The 24,892-nt window shown below is 47.5% G+C and overlaps 1 protein-coding gene across 1 annotated transcript in view; it reads left to right on the top strand.

The window, feature by feature from the left end:
• The window catches only part of CROCC2 (ciliary rootlet coiled-coil, rootletin family member 2), a 193,938-nt gene that overhangs the window by 133,317 nt on the left and 35,729 nt on the right, over positions 1-24,892 (top strand). The window contains exons 29-30 of the mRNA XM_043491634.1: positions 21,390-21,510; positions 22,256-22,419. Of these exons, the coding sequence (XP_043347569.1) occupies positions 21,390-21,510; positions 22,256-22,419 (285 nt within the window). The remainder of the gene's footprint in view (positions 1-21,389; positions 21,511-22,255; positions 22,420-24,892) is intronic.

Here is a 24,892-nt window from a genome sequence, read left to right as displayed (position 1 = left end):
TTGCTGACAAGAATGCTGTGGGAGACCGTGTCAAAAGCTTTGCTAAAGTCAAGAAACAATACATCCACTGCTTTCCCTTCATCCACAGAACCAGTAATCTCATCATAAAAGGCGATTAGATTAGTCAGGCATGACCTTCCCTTGGTGAATCCATGCTGACTGTTCCTGATCACTTTCCTCTCCTCTAAGTGCTTCAGGATTGATTCTTTGAGGACCTGCTCCATGATTTTTCCAGGGACTGAGGTGAGGCTGACCGGCCTGTAGTTCCCAGGATCCTCCTTCTTCCCTTTTTTAAAGATGGGCACTACATTAGCCTTTTTCCAGTCATCCGGGACTTCCCCCGTTCGCCACGAGTTTTCAAAGATAATGGCCAAGGGCTCTGCAATCACAGCCGCCAATTCCTTCAGCACTCTCGGATGCAATTCGTCCGGCCCCATGGACTTGTGCACGTCCAGCTTTTCTAAATAGTCCCTAACCACCTCTATCTCTACAGAGGGCTGGCCATCTCTTCCCCATTTTGTGTTGCCCAGCACAGCAGTCTGGGAGCTGACCTTGTTAGTGAAAACAGAGGCAAAAAAAGCATTGAGTACATTAGCTTTTTCCACATCCTCTGTCACTAGCTTGCCTCCCTCATTCAGTAAGGGGCCCACACTTTCCTTGGCTTTCTTCTTGTTGCCAACATACCTGAAGAAACCCTTCTTGTTACTCTTGACATCTCTTGCTAGCTGCAGCTCCAGGTGCGATTTGGCCCTCCTGATATCTTTCCTACATGCCCGAGCAATATTTTTATACTCTTCCCTGGTCATATGTCCAACCTTCCACTTCTTGTAAGCTTCTTTTTTATGTTTAAGATCCGCTAGGATTTCACCATTAAGCCAAGCTGGTCGCCTGCCATATTTACTATTCTTTCGACTCATCGGGATGGTTTGTCCCTGTAACCTCAACAGGGATTCCTTGAAATACAGCCAGCTCTCCTGGACTCCCTTCCCTTTCATGTTAGTCCCCCAGGGGATCCTGGCCATCTGTTCCCTGAGGGAGTCAAAGTCTGCTTTCCTGAAGTCCAGGGTCCGTATCCTGCTGCTTACCTTTCTTCCCTGCGTCAGGATCCTGAACTCAACCAACTCATGGTCACTGCCTCCCAGATTCCCATCCACTTTTGCTTCCCCCACTAATTCTACCCGGTTTGTGAGCAGCAGGTCAAGAAAAGCGCTCCCCCTAGTTGGCTCCCCTAGCACTTGCACCAGGAAGTCTTCCCCCGATTGCCATGAGTTTTCAAAGATAATGGTCAATGGCTCTGCAATCACATCCGCCAACTCCTTTAGCACTCTTGGATGCAGCACATCCGACCCATGGACTTGTGCTCGTCCAGCTTTTCTAAATAGTCCCGAACCACTTCTTTCTCCACAGAGGGCTGGTCACCTCCTCCCCATGCTGTGCTGCCCAGTGCAGTAGTCTGGGAGCTGACCTTGTTTGTGAAGACAGAAGCAAAAAAAAGCATTGAGTACATTAGCTTTTTCCACATCCTCTGTCACTAGGTTGCCTCCCTCATTCTGTAAGGGGCCCACACTTTCCTTGACTTTCTTTTTGTTGCTAACATACCTGAAGAAACCCTTCTTGTTACTCTTATCATCTCTTGCTTGCTGGATCTCCAGGTGTGATTTGGCCTTCCTGATTTCACTCCTGCATGCCCAAGCAATATTTTTATACTCTTCCCTGGTCATTTGTCCAATCTTCCACTTCTTGTCAGCTTCTTTTTTGTGTTTAAGATCAGCAAGGATTTCACTGTTAAGCCAAGCTGGTCGCCTGCCATATTTGCTATTCTTTCTACACATCGGGATGGTTTGTCCCTGTAACCTCAATAAGGATTCTTTAAAATACAGCCAGCTCTCTTGGACTCCTTATTCTCCCAGGGGATCCTGCCCATCAGTTCCCTGAGGGAACTAACTGATCTTCCAGTTAATTAGAGTACAGGTGACCTGGCAGCTACTGCAGCATCCATATCTCCATTTCAAATGGATATAACCATGCACATTCCTGAAGAAAAGTGTAGATCAGAGAAGAGTGTGGTGGAGGCGCAAGAAACAGCTGCTTCTGGGTTTAGTTCCTTAAGTCTAGATAATGCAGGACTGTGGACCCACTTAAGCAGTAGCCTGAGGGACTTCCTTGTACTGCCTGGGCCACAGCAAGTGAAAAACTTCATGTTCCCCAAAGACAGTGAAAATAGACGTTTCCATCCAACACATTACTGCCGTGAAATTCCCAATGGTGACAAAGTGGAGAAGCCATGGCTTATGTACTCAAAAACCCAGAATGCTGCATACTGTTTTTGTTGCAAAATCTTCCAGTCTAATGTTCTAGCCACATTGGGTTCTACAGGAACAAAGGACTGGAAAAATCTGGTAGCAAATCACCAGAGAGCATTCCATAGGTGGAAAGAGCTTGAGATTAGACTAAAATTAAAGGCCACCGTAGATGATCAGCATCAAGAGAAGATTGCATCAGAGTCTCTTTACTGGCAAAATGTTCTGAAAAGGCTCATTGCCATTGTGAGAATGCTTGCTACCCAAAACCTAGCACTGCATGGCACTTCAGATCAGCTGTAGGTGCCAAACCATGGAAACTTCCTTAAAATTGTGGAGCTGACGTCTGAGTTTGATGCTGTACTCCAGGAGCATCTAAGAAGAGTCCGTGATGGTGCCCCCCATAAGGCTTTATGGAAATAAGCTTATGAATATATATATGACATAACTGGAATATGTTTTATGCTACATATGCCATGTAACATATCTCTATGAAGGTTATGATCTACTGAATCTATTCATCCTATTTGTATGCATGTATCATTTTTGTCTTTGAAATTATGAATATTGGCTGTATACTGGCTTGATTTCTAAGCAGCCTTATTAGAGCATTTGGTGAGCTTCTTGAGAGAGGGATGTGCAAATTAGGTGCCCAGTCAAGAAGCACTTAGCGAACAATGGATCTTATAAGGCTCCAATCCACATAAGAAGTCTACCTGAGGACGTTCAAGGAAGCATGTGAACCATGGCTGATAACTGTAAGTTCTGAGTCATGCATGGATATGTGACTTGCCCATGTGACTCCAAAGCTCCATCTTGGAGCTGGACTTTGCATAGGAGAGAGGAGGGGGTCTCCATCCACAAGAGAAAGTCTATTTAAACCCCAGGGAGACCCCTCCATTTTGTCTTCAGCTGGCTAAGGAAAGAACCTCTCCTCTCCCAAGACTACCTGAAAGAAACTGGAACAAAGGATAGTAACTTCATGGGGTGTAAGTGATTGCTGGACCTAGACTAGAAGGAGTCTAGACTGTAAAAGGAAGCTTACTGGAATTCCTCTAAGGTGAGGTTTTTATCTGTATTCAGAGTTCTTACTGTATTAGACATAGATTTGCGTGTTCTATTTTATTTTGCTTGGTAATTTGCTTTGTTCTGCCTGTTACTACCTGGAACCACTTAAATCCTACTTTCTGTATTTAATAAAATCACTTTTTACTTATTAATTAATCCAGAGTATGTATTAATACCTGGGGGGGCAAACAGCTGTGCATATCTCTCTATCAGTGTTATAAAGGGTGAACAATTTATGAGTTTACCCTGTATAAGCTTTATACAGGGTAAAATGGATTTATTAGGGGTTTGGACCCCATTGGGAGTTGAGCATCTGAGTGTTAAAGGCAGGAACACTTCTTAAGTTTCTTTCAGTTAAGTCTGCAGCTCTGTGGCACGTGGATTAGACCCTGGGTCTGTGTTGGAGCAGATGGGTGTGTCTGGCTAAGCAAGACAGGGTGTTGGAGTCCCAAGCTGGCAGGGAAAGCAGGGCAGAAGTAGTCTTGGCACATCAGGTGGCAGTCCCAAGGGGGTTTCTGTGATCCAACCCATCACAGAGTCACCACTCAAGAAATGAGAAAAGGAGGACTTGTGGCACCTTAGAGACTCTTTTCTTTTTGCAGATACAGACTAACAAGGCTGCTACTCTGAAACCACTCAAGAAATGTACACATACCACTACCTTGGAAAAACAATTCAAAATGAGATCATACAATTACTGGCAACAAAAGTCAAGCAGAAGATTGTGGCAGATCTGAAGTCAGCAAGATATTACTCTGTTATTCTGGACTGCACACCTGACATCAGCCATACGAAACAAATTACTTTAATGGTGCATTTTGTAACAACAACAGAACATAGTGAAAATGTCCCTGCAATGGTGACTGTCAGAGAGCATTTTCTAGAATTTATTGACATTGATGACACTACAGAAGCTGGTATGACAAATGTGGAAAAAAAAAAAAAGCTGGAAGATACGAGAATTGCGATAGCTGACATGAGAGGTCAGGGCTACGATAATTGTGCCAATGTGAGAGGAAAGAACAGAGGAGTGCAGACATGGATCCAAGAGTTAAACCCTCAAGCTTTTTTTGTCCCATGCAGTTCTCATTCATTGAACTTGGTGGTCAGTGATGCAGCATCAGCTTCTAGTGAGGCTGCTGAATTTTTTAATATAATTCAAAGTGTGGCAAATTGCCGATACGATTATGATGGGTCCCGCGCTTCCTCTTCTTGTGGGGGGGGGATTCAGGGCGCAGTTTCCTGCCACTGAATTGGGTATTTACTGTCCCACTAGTAACCCAGAGAAGGGTAGTCGAGAGGGAGGGACCCAGGCCCGCCCTCTACTCCGGGTCCCAGCCCAGGGGACCTAGGGATAGTGGTAAACCACTTGATCTAGTGCTTCCTTCCCCTGGGCTACTTCCCCCTCCTGCTCTTCAGCTTGTGGAGCTTCTTGCCTTCTCTCTCTGCACAAGCTGGGTGTCTCTTTACCTAGGTCTTCTTTTTCTTTACCTAGGTCTTCTACCTTTACCTTGGTCTTCTAGCCAGCCACGGCACTTCTCCAAACTGCTCTCTGCTCCAACTCCAACTCCAAACCACTCTGCTTCAACTCCTTCCCCTGGCTGATTGAAGCAGGGGGGTTTTATCGGGTGACTAGCTTCAGGTACTCTAATTGGCTTCAGGTGCTTTTAATTAATCTATAGAAACCTTTCTTCCCTCTACAGGGAATAAGGCTTCTCCTCATCCTCGGACTTACATATCTATCCTATATCACTCTCCTGCTGCCTTCTGGCCATGCTGTATCACATATCCTCCCCGCCCCTGCTCAACACCATGAGGTTGGGCTACTTGGGATGAGAGGCAATGCTTTCGTGACAAGCCATCTGCATTGCCATGTTGGCTTCCGGCCCTATGCTGTATTCGGAAATGAAAGGGTTGCAGAGATAGGAACCATCTAGTCACTCTTGCATTCTTCTCCTTGTTTCTGTGCATCCACTGGAGCAGGGCGAAGTCTGTCACCAGGGTAAATCGCTGCCCCAGTAGGTAGTAGTGGACAGTTTCCATGGCCCATTTTATCACCAGACATGCCTTTTCAACGGCGGCGTACTTTTGTTCCCTGGGGAGGAGCTTCTGGCTGAGGTACAAGATCGGGTGTTCCTCCTCCCCTACCATCTGCAAAAGGACGGCTCTTAGCCCTACTTCCTAGGCATCTGTTTGTAGGACAAATTCTTTCTTGAAATCTGGGGCTATGAGTACTGGATGGCAGCAAAGGGCTGTCCTTAAATCTATGAATGCTCCTTCTGCTGCATCAGACCATTTTACTATCTCAGGGCCCCGAGCCTTTATCAGGTCCATCAATGGCCCTGCTCTTGTGGCAAAATGAGGAATAAATCTCCGATAGTACCCTACTAACCCGAGAAATGCTCTGACCTGCATTTTACGGACTGGCCGAGGCCAATCTTGTATTGTCTCCACTTTGTTCCATTGGGATTTTACCAAGCCTATCCCTACTACATACCCAAGGTATCTCGCCTCAGCTAGTCCTATCACGCACTTGAGAGGGTTGGCAGTGAGGCCAGCCTTCCGCAGGGTGTCTAGTACCGCTTCTACTTTCCCTAGGTGTGTTTCCCAATCAGGGCTGTGGATGACTATATCCTCTAAATAGGCAGCAGCATACCTGGCATGGGGTCGCAGCAATTTATCCATAAGTCGTTGGAATGTTGCAGGGGCTCCATGGAGTCCGAAAGGGAGGACAGTGTATTGGAACAGGCCATCAGGTGTAGAGAAAACAGTCTTCTCCTTGGCGTTCTTGGCCAGGGGAATTTGCCAATATCCTTTGGTCAGGTCCAGAGTGGTTAGGAATCGGGCCTTGCCTAACTGATCAACTAGCTCATTGACACATGGTATCGGATAGGCATCAAACTGGGATACTTCATTCAGCTTCCGGAAGTCGTTGCAAAATCTCAGGATGCCGTCAGGCTTGGGTACTAGGATGATAGGGCTGGACCACTGGCTGTGGGATTCTTCAATAACCCCAAGTTCCAGCATCTTCTTCACTTCTGTCCTAATTTCCTCTCTTTTAGCTTCCAGTATCCAGTATGGTCTTATCGTCACCCTCATTCCGGGCCTGGTGACAATATGATGTTGGACCAGTGTCATACAGCCCGGCTGTGTACAGAACACATCTTTGTTCTGTTAGATCATATCAATGACTCTGTTCATTGTTCTGGGACTAACTCGGGGGATATCCTCACCTGCTCCTGTGGGTCGTCCGTCTGAGGTGGAGCTCTCTGAATGACCAGGCATGTCTCTCGGTCAAGCCAGGGCTTCAGTAAGTTTACGTGGTAGATCTGCTCTGGTCTTCGGCGGTCTGGTTGTCTGACCTTGTAGTTCACTTCCCCAATGGCTTCCACTATCTCATATGGCCCATGCCAGCTGGCCAGGAGTTTGCTTTCTGCTGTCGGCATTAGCACCATCACCCATTCTCCCAGCTGAAATTTCCATACTTTCGTCCGGCTGTTATAATATGTCCGCTGGGTCTCGTGTGCTTTTTCCAAATGGTCTCGTACTATACGGGTTACTCGAGCGATTCGCTCTCTCATCTGTGTCACGTACTCAATGACATTCTTTCCTGGGTTGGGTTGTTCTTCCTAGTCCTCCTTGGCGATATCTAATATTCCACATGGGTGGCATCCATAGAGTAGCTCAAAGGGAGAAAACCGGTGGACACCTGGGGGACTTCCCGTATTGCAAACATTAGGTATGGTAGAAGGGTATCCCAGTCTTTTCCATCCTGTGCTGCCACCCTCCGGATCATACCTTTAAGGGTGCGGTTAAACCGCTCTACCAGTCCATCTGTTTGTGGATGGTAGACTGAGGTCCATATGGCATGGATGCAGAGCAGGGTACATAAGTCCTTCGTTAATTTCAACATGAAAGGGGTTCCTTGGTCAGTCAGGATCATTTCTTCTCTGCCCCTTGGGTTGCCCCTACTTGGGTTAGGAACCACCTGAGTCCTCACTGGCCTGAATTGTTTCCTGGCCTCCTGAATGGGTTTGCTTACCAACAAGGGAGGCTTTCTGGTTCTCTGCTAGAATCCTGGTTCCTAGCCTTTTATCTGCCCTCTTTTCCCACCTAGACTTTTGGGGTTTCTCGGGGGATGAAAATAGCTCTGGGGAAAATTCGGCAAAAATTGGGGTGAGGCTATCTGTAGGTGCCTCCGTCTCAGCCTGGGGGTTGCTACCCTCCCCTGGGTCTACTGGGGGGAGTAAGTTCTCAAACCCGGGGAAGTCCTTACCCATTAAGACCAGGTAGGGGAGCCTAGGGACCACTCCTGCATTTACCCTGGTAGTGTTTCCCTGGATCTCAATCCATACTGGGATTGTGGGGTAGAAATTTACGGTGCCATGAACGCACGTTACCCCTGTGGTTTTGGCCTGGGTTAGTTGGTCTTGCCCCACCAACTTCCCCGAGACCAGTGTGACAGCACTCCCGGAATCTACTAATGCTATGGTTGCAATACCATGCATCTTTACTGACCTTGTATACCCATGTGAGGTCATTGCAACCCCTACCAGGCCAATTAGGCCACATTGTTCCCCAGGATCCCCCAGATTGCACTGCATAGGCTCTTCCCTGTTGGGGCATTGGGCTGCTATATTCCTCAATTCCCCACACTCGTAACACTGACCCCTTATCCCAGTTGCCGCCCTCCGCCTGGGGCTATTTGGTCAGCCCCCCCATCCCTCTCTTCCCAAACCCCCAGGTTTCTTCTTGGCCTCGGGCCATTCCTCAGTGTCTTTCCTCCCAGTTAAGGTTCTTCTGTAGTTCTTGACAATTTGGGGCATTGGGTTTGGGGCTGTCTTCCTGGTATGCTGTGTCTCACCCACTGGGGTCTGGAACAGTTCACCACCTGCCAGTTGTCTTTCCATGGGGAGACCAACTCATCGTAGGTAGAGGGGTCATTCTGGCCAACCCAAGCCCGAAGGTCTGGTGGTAGCCCCCTCATATACCAGTCCAGTACCAGGAGCTCCATCATTTTTTCAGAGCTGAGGGCCTCAGGGTGCGGCCATTTCCGGGTCAGGTGGATCAGGTCAAACAATTGCATCAGGGTATCTTGTCCTCTGTATACTGCAATTCATGAAACCTCTGGGCTCGCAATGCCATGGTTACTCTGGATCTGGCCAGGATCTTTGCCTTCAGCTGGGGGTAATCCTCTGCAGTCTCTGCAGCCATATCGTAGTAGACCTTCTGGGCCTCCACATAGGAAAGGGGCAAGGATACCAGACCACTGATCTTCGGGCCAGGCCTCCCGCAGGGCTGTTCTCTCAAATGCCAGGAGGTACGCCTCTACATCATCCTTCCGTGTCATTTTCTGTAGGCAGTGGCTAGCCCTTATGGTCCAGTTCCCATCACAATTGTGGTTCTGCTCCATAAGGGCCTTCATCTGGTTTGCCAGCTCCTGTAGCAGAGCTCGGTCCTGGGCAGCCTGATTCATCAACAGCCGATTAGTCTCCTGCTGCACCTGAGTCGCCTCCTGTTGGGCGGTGGCTTGGATTTGGGTAGCCTCCTGCTGGGCCGCAGTGGCTTGTATTAGAGCCTTGACCACGTCGTCCATCTTGTGGATGGGATGGTTTTGGTTAACCCTGGTTTAAGTCCCCAGTGCGGAGATCCCACTTCTGACATCACGTGTGGCAAATTGCCAATACAATTATGATGGGTCCCGCGCTTCCTTTCCTTTGGGGGGGGGTTCAGGGCACAGTTTTCTGCCCCTGAACTAGGGTATTTACTGTCCCACTAGTACCCAGAGAAGGGTAATGGAGAGGGAGGGACCCGGGCCTGCCCTCTACTCCGGGTCCCAGCCCAGGGGCCCTAGGGATAATGGTAAACCACTTGAACTAGTGCTTCCTTCCCCTGGGCTACTTCCCTCTCCTGCTCTTCAGCATGTGGGGCTTCCTGCCCTCTCTCTCTGCGCAAGCTGGGTGTCTCTTTACCTCGGGTCTTGGTCTTCTAGCCAGCCACGGCACTTCTCCAAACTCTCCTCTACTTCAACTCCTTCAAACTGCTCTCTGCTCCAACTCCTTCCCCTGGCTGAATGAAGCAGGGGGGGTTTTATCAGGTGACAAGCTTCAGGTACTCTAATTGGCTTCAGGTGCTTTTACTTATTCTATAGAAACCTTTCTTCCTTCTACAGGGAATAAGGCTTCTCCTCATCCTGGGACTTACATCTCTCTCCTATATCACTCTCCTGCTGTCTTCTGACCATGCTGTATCATAAAAGCATCTATGTATTTTTCTCTGCATCAACTCATCAATGGCAAATTTTGAAGCAACATCTGGGAACATCCTCTCTGACACTGAAACCACTGATTGCCACACGATGGGAAAGTCGAGTGGAGGCGATAAAGCCTATTAAACACCAAATTGGGAAGATAGATGATGCCATAGTTGCTCTTATGGAGAATAATGCTATGACAGGAATTGTTTGTGGGACAACAGTGGCAGAGGGAAATGGAATCACCAGAAACATACATAGCTTCAAATTTCTATGTGGCTTAGTGTTGTGGCATGATACACTGTTTGAAATAAATGTTGTAAGCAAGAGACTCCAAGGTGTTGACCATGATATATCTGGAACAATGGAACACCTGGACAAAGCAAAGTCATACCTACAGTCTTACCGGTCAGATGAGGGATTTCAAAATATTCTGAAGAGTGCACAGAACTTGTCAGAGGAACTTCACACTGAAGCTATTTTTCCATCCATTAAAGAATACAAGAGTCACCAAAGAAGAAGACATTTTGATTACGAGGATAATCCCATCAGAGACCCCAAACAACAGTTCAAAATTGAATTCTTTAAGCAGGTGCTAGATTGTGCAGTATAGTCACTTGAAGAACGTTTTGTGCAGTTCAAGGAACACAGCAGTATATTTGGGATGTTGTATGATATTCCAAAACTCCTCACTATACCTGAAGAAGACCTACACCAGCAATACAGGGCACTAGAGACAGTGTTGACACATGATGACATACGTGATATTGATGCGAGTGATTTAGGTGATGAACTGAAAGCCCTTTCAAGATACATTTCAGCAGGATCAACTCCAAAGGCTGTTCTGGAATATATGTGCACAAATAAGATGACCACCGTCTTTCAAAATGCTTTTGTTGCTCTGCGCATACTTCTAACACTTCCTGTAACAGTTGCCAGTGGAGAATGCAGCTTCTCCAAGCTGAAGTTAAGAAAAACACATCTACACAGGAGAGACTGGTCAGCCATGCAACCATCTCAATAGAGCATGAGCTGGCCCAGATTGTGGACCTTCAGTAGGAAGCAGTTCAAATCTTTGCAACCAAGAATGCACGGAAAGCACTACTTGGATTATTCAAACAGATAAAAATGCCAGTATTTACTATGCAGACAAGAAAAGTTACATTTGCTGTTCAGGTGTTTGAAAGTTAAGTGTTACTTAAAATTTTTGAACAAGGCGTTTGAAGTTGTTAGTTCTCCTTTATTGGGGTAGGTAGCAGAGCAGTATCATGAGAGGAGTAGAACAGGAAGAAGGCAGAATTGAGACCTTTCAAAGTTTTGGCCCAAGTGAGAGGGTATGGGGGCGTCATTTGAGCTCCCCATCTCAGGTGCCAAAACGTTGTGGGCCGGCCCTGGCCCTCGGAACTTGAGGTGCTGCACAAAGGGACGTGAGACTGGCACACTGGACCAGAGCAGGGCTCCAGACAGCGTGGTGTCATGGCTCTGACAGTGGCCAGCACCAGTTTCAGTAGAAGGTGCAACAGCCCTTCAGTCTCCTCTCCTCCCCCTGTCAGTTACAGGCCAGTTCAAGCCCTGTAGCTGGAGGGTTTAGATCCTTTCCAAAACACCTGGTTATTTTTTTATTCCTTGTTATAACACTGGAGATTCTCGTTCTCCACAGACCTGTCTAACCTTTTGCTGAATCCCGCTGAGCTCTTGGCCTCTGTGATACCTTGCAACAATAGGTTCCAAAGGCTTATTGCATGGAAAAATATTTACTTGGCTGCCACTGCTTGCTGAGTGTCGCTGAACACCCCCTTGTTCTGGACCTGTGGTCTGGTTATAGAGCATGGGCACTGGCAGTGCCAAGGGGATGGTGGGATATTATTTCTCATTCTTCTCTGCCCTCCCTATATTCCATGCCTTGGCCTTCCTTCCCCGACCCTTCATGTTACTCCTTCCTCAACTTTCTCCCTATCCCTCCCATCAGTTCTTATCCCCGGAGAGAGAGGACTCTGCTCCAGAGGTTCTCACAGCACCAGGTCCATCCCTCTTTCTCTTCAGCTCTGCCTGTACGACGGGGTGGTGTAGGGAGCAGAGCAGCCATAGGAGGCATGGAAGCTGTGTTCCCACCCTTGGGCTGACTCAGGGAGGAATATGGTCAGTTCACAGTGTGTGTGTCCTTCCCTGTTAGCTGCTGGGAGAGCAGAGGAATGTTGCCAAGGAATGGCACATGAGATGCCACATGCTTGAAAAGCAAGTCAGGCATTGCTCACTGCTGTAGTCAGCTCAGTGCAGCCATGTGGGATGTGTGCACAACCTGGGCAGGAAATTGGGCCAGACATGATATGCCAGGCCACGTCAGGCCATGGAGGAGTTAGACTATGCCTCCAGACACTGCTCTCTCCACACACTCCACAGCCAGGGATCTGAGCGCCCATGCAGTGCTGCAGTTTGCCAAGCTCTATTGCTGGGCAAGGAGAATCAAGGAAAGAGGACATGGAGGGGCAGGAGCACGTGGAGAGTTGCATTTCCTTAGAGCAGGGGCAGGCAAATTTTTTGTGCTGAGGGCCACATCGGGTTTCCGAAATTGTACGGAGGGATGGTTAGGGGAGGCTTTGCCTCCCCAAACAACCAGGCGTGGCCCAGCCCCTGCTCCCTATCCAACCCCCCCACTTCTTGCCCCCTGACGGCCTCCCCCAGGACCCCTGCCCCATCCAACCCTCCTTGTCCCCTGACTGCCCCCAGCCTCCCTCCCCTGACTGCCCCTGCTGCCCCACCAACCCCTCCTTTCATTCCTGACTGCCCCCACCCGGGACTCCTGCCCCATCCAACCACCCCTTCTCTCTGACCTCCCCTGGAATCCCTGCCTCTGACTACCATCCACTGTCTCATCCAACCCCTCCTCTCCTTCCTGACTGCCCCACTGGGACCCCTGCCTCCATTCAATCCCCCTGTTCCCTGCACTCTGACCACCCCAACCCCTATCCACACCCCCGCCCCCTGACCACCACCCCGAACTCCCCTGCCCCCTATCCAACTCCCCCGCTTCCTTCCCCCTTACCACACTGCCTGGCGCACCAGTGGCTGGTGGCGCTATAGCCGCTCCACCCAGAGCACCAGGACAGGCAGCTGTGCCACCCAGCTGGAGCCAGGCACGCCACCATGCAGCACAGAGCGCTGGATCAGGCAGCCCCACCACCTAGAGCATTGCGTCAGCAGCACAGTGAGCTGAAACTGCGGGGGAGGGGGAACAGCAGGGGAGAGGCCGGGGACTAGCCTCCCAGGCCAGGAGCTCAAGGGCCAGACAAGAGGGTTCCATGGGCTGGCTGTGGCCCGTGGGCCGTAGTTTGCCCACCTCTGCCTTAGAGGATATCACCACCTGCCCTCTCGGCCACCCTTACAGTGTCCAGGCCTGATCTGCAGCTGCTATAACTTGACTCCCCTCCAGCAACTCACCTCCAGCAGACCAATGCTGACACCCACTGGGGATCTGGCCTGCTGACATCAATGTAGCTAGAGCTGATTTTCACCAGCTGAGGATCTGACCCCATTGACTCCAGTGGAACTAGGACTGATTTACACCATCTGGGGATCTGATCCCATTGGCTCCAGTGGAGCTAAGGCTGATTTACGCCAGCTGAGGATCTGATCCCAGTGACTCCAGTGGAGCTAGGGCTGATTTGCACAAGCTGAGGATCTGACCCATTGGCTCCAGTGGAGCTAGGGCTGATTTGCACAAGCTGAGGATCAGACCCATTGGCTCCAATGGAGCTAGGGCTGATTTATACCAGCTGGGGATCTGACCCCATTGACTCCAGTGGAGCTAGGGCTGATTTGCACCAGCTGAGGATCTAGCCCAGTGACGCCTATGGAGAGATGCTGGCTGGGGAGCTGACCTCTCCAGAGTGTTAGCCACCATCTGTCTTAGCAGGGCTGCATGCTGCTCCGTCAATGAGCCCGTCCGTGCCTCTGCAGGCACTGGGCAGACAGCTACTCAATAGCAACAGGAGCTGAACACTCCCAGTCTAGGACTCCACGGAGCGAGGGACCCGTGGCAAACCACCAGGCCAGCCCAACAACATGCTCAGCATTACATGATCCCACCAGCTGAGCTTGACCCCAAATTGACCTTAATGGCATTTATATAGCAACATTCTCTGGTCCTTCAGCCCCCTCCCCTTTGGCCTTCCTCTGTTGTGTCCTCTTGCTCAAAACATGGTTCTTATAAAGATGCATAAATATTTATACAAGAGTAATGTAAAAAACATGGACTGTCATAATAATCAAAACCCCGGCGCAGCCGAAGGGCTTTCTCTAGGATTGGGAAATCAATTAGTACTTTATGGCTCTAAACTATTGAGTTTGAGGTGCTCCTGCCTTCCCCATCCCATCAGGCTGCTGAGGTTTGCTGGAGTCGAAGTGAGCAGCTGTGTCCAGTTGTGTCTGTCAGTGAACACAAGGGAAGGTGTATTCCCTTACAGTTAAAGTAGGTCTGATGGTTTGATTAGCATTCTGTGTGTCTTTTTCATATGATTACTGTGTACAGCCCTTCCTTAAGACTCTCACTGACTGGCCAAACTGTCAGCCTGCACCAATGTTCATTGACATCAATTGAAGAATTCCCATTGATTTCAGTAGGCCTCAAGTCTCACAAGTTCTACCAGGTGGTCATCAGCAGCCCACCTCCCTATTAAAGACAAGGGGTAACGTTTTCCACAGCACCTAAGTGACTTTTGAAAATGGGATGTAGGCTTCCAGGTCACTTAGCTGCTTTGGAAAATGTTACCCCTTGTCTTTAATATGAAGGCTACAGACCCCTGCCTGCTGTGCTACATTGTGCTGCCAGCTGGCCATGCCAATCAAGTTCTAGCGTTGAATGCTGGAACCAGGGGTCTCAGCTCCATACTGAAGAGGAGAATAGCTGCAGTCTATGCCATTTGTGCAAATTAGGTTCAGCCTTTGGGCTTCTGGCAGGGTGCCCATGCACTTTAGCTGGGCAAAGTTTGGGCACCTGCAGCATAAATGGCAAAGAACATAATGGAAACTAGCAGGAAATAGGGAGCTGTCTTTGGCCAGGAGATTACAGACACTCAGGGTTGTTTGTGGCCAAGAGTACAGGCTGAGTTTCATAATATTGTTCTTTTGAAGGTAATTGGATTATGATTTGCAAACCAGCAGCCAGACTTTGCCTCCCCTTACACTCCTGCTGCTGTGCTGACCTGGAGCCTGATCCTGTTTTCTGGTGTTTTAATGATGGTTTATGTCATGCACTTTGACAGCAGCCTCCATCTGAGGATCCAAAGCCTATACAAATAGTGGTGTCTGTAATCTCGTCACAGGCCCCTGGGAAGTGGGGACACCCCCATCATACAGATTAGGAAACGGAAGCACTGAGTGGGTGGGTGAGTTGCCCAGGGTAGCAGAGCTGAGAGTAGGATTCAGGAGAGTCAGTTTCTACTCTGCTGCCCTGGGCAAGTCGCCCCTCCACAAACCAGGAAGAAGGATGGGGCTGTTCATAATCCCTGTGTGACGCTCTGTACCTCGGGGGAACATCCTAACCCCCAAGTTCATCTTTATAAAATGATTGTGTGGTATCCAGTGCAAAGTTTGTCATGTTGGGTGTCTTTGGAAGGCTCATAATGCACTGAGCATGGTTGTTATAGTGATGTTATAGTAATTGTTACAGTAATGTTATAGTAAGGTTATAGGTTATAATTTCATGTATATAGTTATGAGACTGAAAATGTATCCTTATGGCTTAAAACAAGCCCATGCAAAACCTCTCCAAGAACAGAGAGGCAGTTCACACCTCGTTAGGGCATGGATGGGACAAACCCAGCCCAGCCTCACAAGAACAATGGACGCTGTTTTAGGCAGCGACAAAAGAATCTGTTAGACCCTCGAGGCAGTCACCCCGTTCCTTTGGGCAGTTTGGGACTGCAATGAGGTAATGCTCACCTGACTCTGAAGGGAGGGTGGGGGCAAAGCCAAGAGGAAAGAAAGGGCATGATAAAAGGGAGAGACATTTTGCCATGCTCTCTCTCTTCCACCTACATCTACAGACACCACCACCACCAAGCGACTGAACCACAGATCAAAGGGGAGAGCCTGGCTGAAGAGCCAGCCTTGTGATGAGAAGCATCTAAGCTTGTAAGGACATTGAAAGTGTTAAGATCAGCTTAGAATGCACTTTGCTTTTATTTCATTTCACCAAATCTGACTTGTTATGCTTTGACTTATAATAATAGAATATCAGTGTTGGAAGGGACCTCAGGAGGTCATCTAGTCCAACGCCCTGCTCAAAGCAGGACCAGTACCCAACTAAATCATCCCAGCCAGGGCTTTGTCAAGCCTGACCTTAAAAACTTCCTAGGAAGGAGATTCCACCACCTCCAAACAAACCCTTCTTGTTACTCTTAACATCCCTTGCTAGTTGCAACTCCAGTTGTGATTTGGCCTTCCTGATTTCACTCCTGCATGCCTGTGCAATATGTTTACACTCCTCCCTGGTCATTTGTCCAAGCTTCCCCTTCTTGTAAGCTTTTTTTTTGTGTTTAAGATCAGCAAGGATTTCACTGTTAAGCCAAGCTGGTCGCCTGACATATTTACTATTCTTTCTACACATCGGGCTGGGTTGTTCCTGCCAACCTCAGTAAGGATGCTTTAAAATACAGCCAGCTCTCCTGAACTCCTTTCCCCCTCATGTTATTCTCCCAGGGGATCCTGCCCATCAGTTCCCTGAGGGAGTCAAAGTTTGCTTTTCTGAAGTCCAGGGTCCATATTCTGTTGCTCTCCTTTCTTCCTTTTGTCAGGATCCTGCACTCGACCATCTCATGGTCATTACCTTCCAGGTTCCTATCCACCTTTTCTTCCCCTACTACTCCTTCCCTGTTTGTGAGCAGCAGGTCAAGAAGAGCTCTGCCCCTATTTGGTTCCTCCAGCACTTGCACCAGGAAATTGTCCCCCACACTTTCCAAAAACTTCCTGGATTGTCTGTGCACTGCTGTATTGCTCTCCCAGCAGATATCAGGGTGATTGAAGTCCCCCAGGAGAACCAGGGCTTGAGATCTAGCAACTTCTGTTAGTTGCCTGAAGAAAGCCTCATCCACCTCATCTCCCTGGTCCGGTGGTCTATAGCAGACTCCCATCACGACATCATCCTTGTTGCTCACACTTCTGAACTTAATCCAGAGACTCTCAGGTTTTTCTGCAGTTTCATACTGGAGCTCTGAGCAGTCATATTGCTCTCTTACATACAATGCAACTCCCCCACCTTTTCTGCCTTGTCTGTCCTTCCTGAACAGTTTATATCCATCCATGACAATACTCTAGTTCATAGATTCATAGATACTAAGGTCAGAAGGGACCATTATAATCATCTAGTCCGACCTCCCGCACAATGCAGGCCACAGAATCTCACCCACCCACTCAGTTATGTGAGTTATCCCACCAAGTCTCTGTGATTCCAATCACATCATAATTCCTTGACTGTGCCAGGAATTCCACTTCTCCCTGCTCGTTTCTCAGGCTTTTTGCATTTGTGTGTAGGCACTTAAGATAACTTGCTGATCGTCCTACTTTCTCAGTATGAGGCACGAGTTCTCCCCTTGCCTCTCCTGCTCGTGCTTCCTCCTGGTATCCCACTTCTCCACTTACTTCAGGGTTTTGGTCTCCTTCCCCCGGTGAACCTAGTTTAAAGCCCTCCTCACTAGGTTAGCCAGCCTGCTTGCGAAGATGCTCTTCCCACTCTTTGATAGGTGGAGCCCGTCTCTGCCTAGCAATCCTTTCTTCTTGGAACACCATCCCATGGTCAAAGAATCCAAAGCCTTCTCTCCAACACCACCTGTGTAGCCATTCACTATTCCACGGCCTCTACCTGGGCCTTTTCCTTCCACAGGGAGGATGGATGAGAACTTGCACCTCAAACTCCTTTATCCTTCTTCCCAGAGCCACGTAGTCTGCAGTGATCTGCTCAATGTCGTTCTTGGCAGTATCATTGGTGCCCACGTGCAGCAGCAGGAAGGGGGAGTGATCTGAGGGCTTGATGAGTCTCGGCAGTCTCTCTGTCACATCGTGAATCCTAGCTCCTGGCAAGCAGCACATTTCTCGGCTTTCCTGGTCAGGACAGCAGATAGGTGACTCAGGCCCCCTTAGGAGGGAGTCCCCGACCACCACCACCCACCTCCTTCTCTTGGGAGTGGTGGTTGTGGAACCCCCTGTGATGGTGCCCCCCATAAGTCTTTATGGAAATATGCTTATGAATGTATATATGACATGACAATCCCAGGTACAGAGAAGGGCTACTAGGATGTTCCGAGGAATGGAAAACTTGTCTTATGAAAGGAGACTTAAGGAGCTTGGCTTGTTTAGCCTAACTAAAAGAAGGTTGAGGGGAGATATGATTGCTCTCTATAAATATATCAGAGGGATAAATACAGGAGAGGGAGAGGAATTATTTAAGCTCAGCACCAATGTGGACACAAGAACAAATGGGTATAAACTGGCCACCAGGAAGTTTAGACTTGAAATTAGACGAAGGTTTCTAATCATCAGAGGAGTGAAGTTTTGGAATAGCCTTCCAAGGGAAGCAGAGGGGGCAAAAGATCTATCTGGTTTTAAGATGCTACTCGATAAGTTTATGGAGGAGATGGGATAATGGGATTTCGGTAAGTAATTGATCTTTAAATATTCAGGGTAAATAGGACTAATCCCCTGAGATGGGATATTAGATGGATGGGATCTGAGTTACCCAGGAAAGAATTTTCTGTAGTATCTGGCTGGTGAATCTTGCCCATATGCTCAGGGTTTAGCTGATCGCCATATTTGGGATCGGGAAGGAATTTTTCTCCAGGGCAGATTGGAGAGGCCCTGGAGGTTTTTCGCCTTCCTCTGTAGCATGGGGAATGGGTGACTTGAGGGAGGCTTCTCTGCTTCTTGAAGTCTTTAAACCATGATTTAAGGACTTCAATAGCTCAGACATAAGTGAGGTTTTTTGTAGGAGTGGGTGGGTGAGATTCTGTGGCCTGCGCTGTGCAGGAGGTCGGACTAGATGATCAGAATGGTCCCTTCTGACCTTAGTATCTATGAATCTATGAATAACTGGGATATGTTTTATGCTGCATATGCCATTTAACATATCTCTGTAAAGGTTATGATCTACTGAATACATTCCTCCTATTTGTATGCATATATCATTTTTCTACTTGAAGTTATGAATATTGGCTGTATACTTACTTGATTTCTAAGTAAGCTTTGTAAGGCATTTGGTCAGCTTCTTTAAAAAGGAATTTGCAAAGTTAAGTGCCCAATAAAGAAGCACTTAAGGAACAATAGATCTTGGAAGACTCCAATCCACATAAGTCTACTTGAGGACGTTCAAGGTGGCATGTGAACCATGAGTGCTACCTGTAGTTCTGAGTCATGCATGGATGCTTGGACATGTGACTTGCCCATGTGACTCCAAAACTCCATCTTGGAGCTGGACTTTGCATAGGAGAGAGAAGGGGGTCTCCACCCACAAGAGAAATCTATTTAAGCCCATGGGAGACTCTTCCATTTTGTCTTCAGCTGGCTAAAGAGAGAGCCTCTCCACCCCAAAGGATACCTGAAAGAAACTGGAACAAAGGACAATAACTACAGGGGGTGTAAGTGATTGCTGGATCCAGACTAGAAGGAGACTAGTCTGTAAAAGGAAGCTTACTGAAACTGGTGAGGTTTTTTTCTGTATTCAGTGTTATCATTGTACTAGACTTAGATTTGTGTGTTTTATTTTATTTTGCTTGGTAATTCACTTTGTTCTGTCTGTTACTACTTGGAACCACATAAATCTTACTTTCTGTATTTAATAAAATCACTTTTTACTTATTAATTAACCCAGAGTATGTATTAATACTGGGGGTGGGGGGGAACAGCTGTGCATATCTCTCTATCAGTGTTATAGAGGGCGAACAATTTATGAGTTTACCCTGTATAAGCTTTATACAGGGTAAAACAGATTTATTTGGGGTTTGGACCCCACTGGGAGTTGGGCATCTGAGTGTTAAAGACAGAAACACTTCTATAAGCTATTCTCAGTTAAACTTGCAGGTTGTGGGACGTGGTTCAGACCTGGGTCTGTGTTTGTGGCCAGCAAGCATGTCTGGCACAGCCAGGCAGAGTTCTGGAGTCCCAAGCTGGCAAGGACGGCAGGGGCAGAAGTAGTCTTGGCACATCAGTTGGCAGTTCCCAAGGGAGTTTCTGTGATCCAACCTGTCACCCCCCCCCTTCCTAGTACAGTGCATCTCATGCCTTCCAATCGGTGGAGTCTCCTTCTGCTCCCTTCCCTCAGATGTATCATTTAGTCCATTCTCTGCATTAGTACCTGTGGAGAGAACATGAAAACAGTTGCTCACCTGTATCTGCATTGCTGGTACATGGATGCTCCTCTTTCTTCTTCTGGAGGTCACATGCTGCCAATTTTCTTCACCGTCCTTCTGTCCCCGCTGCACAGCCTGCTCTGATTCCTCAGAATGTTGTGCCCTCAAAAGCATATCCTGATGTTTGTCCAGGAAACCTTCATTTTCTCTTATGCAACACAGGGTTAATACTTGTTTCTCCAGTCCTTGAACCTTCTTTTCCAATATGGAGACCAGCTTGCACTTTGTACAGACAAAGTCGCTTCTGTCCTGTGGAAGAAAGACAAGCATCTTGTGCAGGTCATAAGAGCTGATCGCTCACCATCCATATTACCTTCCTTCTAAGAGCTTCTTCAGCTGGTGCAGTTACAACTCACAGAAGCCTGTAAGATAAAAGCCTCAGTGGGCTCTCCCAAGGTGAACTCCCAGGCAAACTCCCCCTGTTAGCCTCTCTGCTGTTCTACCTTTATAGTTAATAAATCTGTTTATTTATTCTACCTGAAGTAGTGCATTTGGTTTGCAGTGTGTCAGAGACTTCCCTTAGGAGAACAAGCCTGGTACATATCAATTTCTTTGTTAAACTGACAAACTTATATAAGCTTGCAATGTCCAGTGGACATAACTGGACACTGCAAAATGGAGGTTCCTAAGGTTGATTCTGGGACCGGAGATACTGGCTAGTGCCATTCGCTTGCAAGTAGCTGGGACCAGCTTACGTGCCAGAGGCTGTGAGTGAACAGCTCAGGAGTGGGGGTTCTCACAGCAGAGCAGGGTAAGGCTGGCTCCCTGAGTCAAGGATTGGAGTGGCCTAGCAGATCAGTGGTCCAGACAACACCAGAGGGGAATGTCACACCCTATATTTTAAGAACAACTCTATCCACCTTCCTGGCTTGCAGTGTGAGGTGGAGGTTTGGTGTGTTTTAGGTGCTGGGTATGGGATTGCTGCTGAGTCCTCCTTTCTCATTTCCCACACTGGACTCTGGGGTGTAAATCAGGATAGATCCACAGCATAGTCAATTATACAGCTAAGGATCTGTTAGCATACGCTGCTTTAATTTGCTGAGCTTGGCAGTTCAGTGACATTTAAAGATGCTCAGAAAACTTTGGGGAAGGGGACACTGAGAGATTAAAATGGTCCTTTGTTGGGGCCATCGTGTAGACATGTTTGTGTATGTGCGTGTCAGATATCACACTCACAAACTGACATGACACCAATATTTACAGGACACTGTTAGAGCTCTGGCTCCAGGGATGTTCTGATTTGCATCAGGAAGTCCCCATTGTTAAACTTAGTGTTTCATGTATTTCCTTTTCTCCTTTCACCTCCTCTCTTGTGTCTCAGCCTCTTTCTGGCCTGCACTTAAAACCTGACACTATTTTTCCTTCTCCCAGGATGATTTAAGGACCCAGGTGATGAACCTGAACCGTCAGCTGAATGAAATGGCGAGTGACCGGGACCAGAGCAGCAATCGCATCCTGCAGCTGCAGAAGTTGCTGGCAAACTCTGAGGAAGGCCAGTCATTCTCCTCTTCTCCCTCTAGATTCCATAAGGCTCAGTTGATGCAGCTGGAGCAGACTCTGTCACTGGGACAGCAGGAGCACAGAGGATCAGCTGTCCTCTCGTGTCAGAAGGGGCTAGCCCTGTTGGTCAGGCAGAACTGCAGAGGTTCTAATTTTGGATTGAAAAGTGATGCCAGGCAAGCCCTGACATCATGGCCAAGATGCAGCCATCCCAACCCGAGGGATGGAGGGTGTGTGTGACTAGAAGGTTAGCTACAGGTGTAAAGCTACAGAGGCTTGCCAAAAAAAGCTCCTGTGAGCAGAGCCCAAGAGTCATGTGCTAACAAGCAAGTCACTTCTGCCCTCAGTTCCTCTTTTTGTCCTCCCAGCCTTTATCCATAGGGATTGCAAGCTCCTGACCTTGGGGCAAGGCCAGACTCTCTTTGGCTTCCTGATGTGGTCAGCCCTGCCTTGCTTCATGGAGTCCAGGGCTGGGTTCCTGGCACATGGCTTCTTTGGGGGTGATATCCTCATGAACTGATGCAGCAACCCTTAGATCCAGCAAACTCACTGTTCACATGAAGCTTGGGGACTTCAGGAGGCTGAGTGATGGCTTTGGCTGGATTGCTCCCCCAGCCATCGCAGAGATCCACTGGGGAAGCACTGCTCTTCTCCCTCCCACAGATCACTGTGGGACAGACCCCCACTCCAATCAGAGCCCATTCCTCAAGCCCGTGTCTCTTCTTTCCCATACCCAGGCAAGCGAGGCACAGACGTGTGCCTGAGCAGTGCGCAGATGGCCCTGGTGCTGCAGGAAGAGACCATTCGGAGAGTGGAGAGGGAGCACCATGACTTGGTAGAGCAGATCACTACCCTGGAGTGCAGCATGCATGCCAGACAGGAGAAGAACAGGGAGCTGCAGGTGGGTCTGAGCCTGCGAGGAGAAGGAGTAAGAAGTGCATGTTATGGGGCAGCCACCCCTTAGGAAACAGGGAGGGGGAGCTCTGTAAAAGTCACCAGTGGAAAGGGAGAGTCATAAGAACATAAGAATGCCCATATGGGATCAGACCAAAAGTCCATCTAGCCCAGTAGCTTGTCTTTTGACAGTCGCCAATGCCAGGAGTCCCAAAGGGAATGAACAGAGCAGGTAATCATCAAGTGATCCATCCCCTATTGTCCATTGCCAGCTTCTGGCAAACAGAAGCTATGGACACCATCCCTGCCCATCCTGGCTAATAGCTATTGATGGATCTATCCTCCATGAATTTATCTAGTTCTTTTTTGAACCCTATTATAGTCTTGGCCTTCACAACATCCTCTGGCAAAGAGTTCCACAGGTTGACAGTGTGTTATGTGAAGAAATACTTCCTTTTGTTTGTTTTAAACCTGCTGCCTATTAATTTCATTGGGTGGCCCCTACTTCTTGTGTTATGAGAAGGAGTAAATAACACTTCTTTATTTACTTTCTCCAGGCCAGTCAAGATTTTATAGAACTCAATCATATCCCCCCTTCGTCATCTCTTTTCCAAGCTGAAAAGTCCAAGTCTTATTAATCTCTCCTCGTATGGCAGCCATTCCATACCCCGAATCATTTTTCTTGCCCTTTTCTGAACTTTTTCCAAGTCCAATATATCTTTTTTGAGATGGGGTGACCACATCTGCACAAAGTATTCAAGATTTGGGTGTACTGTGGATTTATATAGAGGCAATATGATATTGTCTGTCTTATTATCTATCTCTTTCTTAATGATGCCCAACATTCTGTTTGCTTTTTTGACTGCCGCTGCACATTGAGTGGATGTTTTAGAGAACAATGACTCTGAGATCTCTTTCTTGAGTGGTAACAGCTAATTTGGACCCCATCATTTTATATGTATAGTTCGGATTATGTTTTCCAATGTGCATTACTTTGTATTTATCAACACTGAATTTCATCTGCCATTTTGTTGCCCCATCGCCCAGTTTTGAGATATCTTTTTGTAGCTCTTCACAGTCTGCCTGGGACTTAACTATCTTCAGTAGTTTTGTATCATCTGTACATTTTGCCACCTCACTGTTTAACCCTTTTTCCAGATTGTTTATGAATATGTTGAATAGAACTGATCCCAGGACACCTCTGGGGGAATCACTATTTACCTCTCTCCAATCTGAAAACTGACCATTTATTCCTACCCTTTGTATCCTATATTTTAACCAGTTACCAATCCCTGAGAGAACCTTCCCTCTTATCCCATGACTGCTTACTTTGTTTAAGAGCCTTTGGTGAGGGACCTTATCAAAGGCTTTCTGAAAATCTAAATACATTATATCCACTGGATCCTCCTTGTCCACATGCTTGTTGACCCCCTCAAAGAATTGTAGTAGAATGGTGAAACATGATTTCCCTTTACAAAAGTCAGGTTTACCGGCCTGTGTCATAAACATACAGCTGAGGGTAGCATAAAATCCCTCCATTACCTGTAAAGGGTTAAGAAGCTCAGATAACCTGGTTGGCACCTGACCAAAAGGACCAATAAGGGAAGAAGATACTTTCAAATCTGTGGGGGAAGGTTTTCGTGTTGTGCTTCTTTGTGTTCTCTCAGGACAGCGAGGCACCAGGGCAGGGAAAATACATCTCCTAAAGCCATACCTGAATTAAGCATCTAAGATTATAAATTGTAAGTAATAGGAAGTAAATGCGTTAAATTATCTTTTGTTTTAGCTTGTGAATTTTCCCTAGGCTTAGAGGGAGGTTTATTCCTGGTTTGGTTTTTTTTTGGTTGGTTTTTTTTGTAACTTTAAAGTTTTGCCTAGAGGGGAATCCTCTGTGTTTTGAATCTGATTACCCTGTAAAATTACCTTCCATCCTGATTTTACAGAGGTGCTGCTTTTACTTTTTCTTTATAACAAAGTTCTGCTTTTAAGAACCGGATTCATTTTTAGTGTCCTAAAAACTCAAAGGGGCTGGTCTGTGCTCACCTTGTATCTCAAGCCTCCCCAGGAAAGGGGTGAAGGGACTTGGGGGGATATTTTGGGGAACAGGAACTCCAAGTGGTTCTTTTCCTGGAATCTTTGTCTAATTCACTTAAAATTAAGTGGTGGCAGTGATACCGTACAAGGACAAGGAAGAATTTGTGCCTTGGGGAAGTTTTTTAACCTACGCTGGTAGGAATAAGCTTAGGCAGTCTTTCATGCGGGTCCCCACATCTGTACCCTAAAAATTGGCATCATATTAGTTATCCTCCAGTCATCTGGCACAGAAACTGATTTAAATGATAGGTTACAGACTACAGTTTGTAGTTCTGCAATTTCGCATTTGAGTTCCTTCAAAACTCTTGGGTGAATAACATCTGGTCCTGGTGACTTATTACTATTAATTTATCAATTTGTTCTAAAACCTCCTCTAATGATACCTC

Source organism: Dermochelys coriacea, chromosome 9 (genome assembly GCF_009764565.3).
Source record: "Dermochelys coriacea isolate rDerCor1 chromosome 9, rDerCor1.pri.v4, whole genome shotgun sequence".
In the NCBI taxonomy this organism is placed as follows: domain Eukaryota; kingdom Metazoa; phylum Chordata; order Testudines; family Dermochelyidae; genus Dermochelys; species Dermochelys coriacea.
The sequence above is the reverse complement of the archived record's forward strand: the minus strand, read 5'-3'. Positions and strand labels throughout refer to the sequence as shown.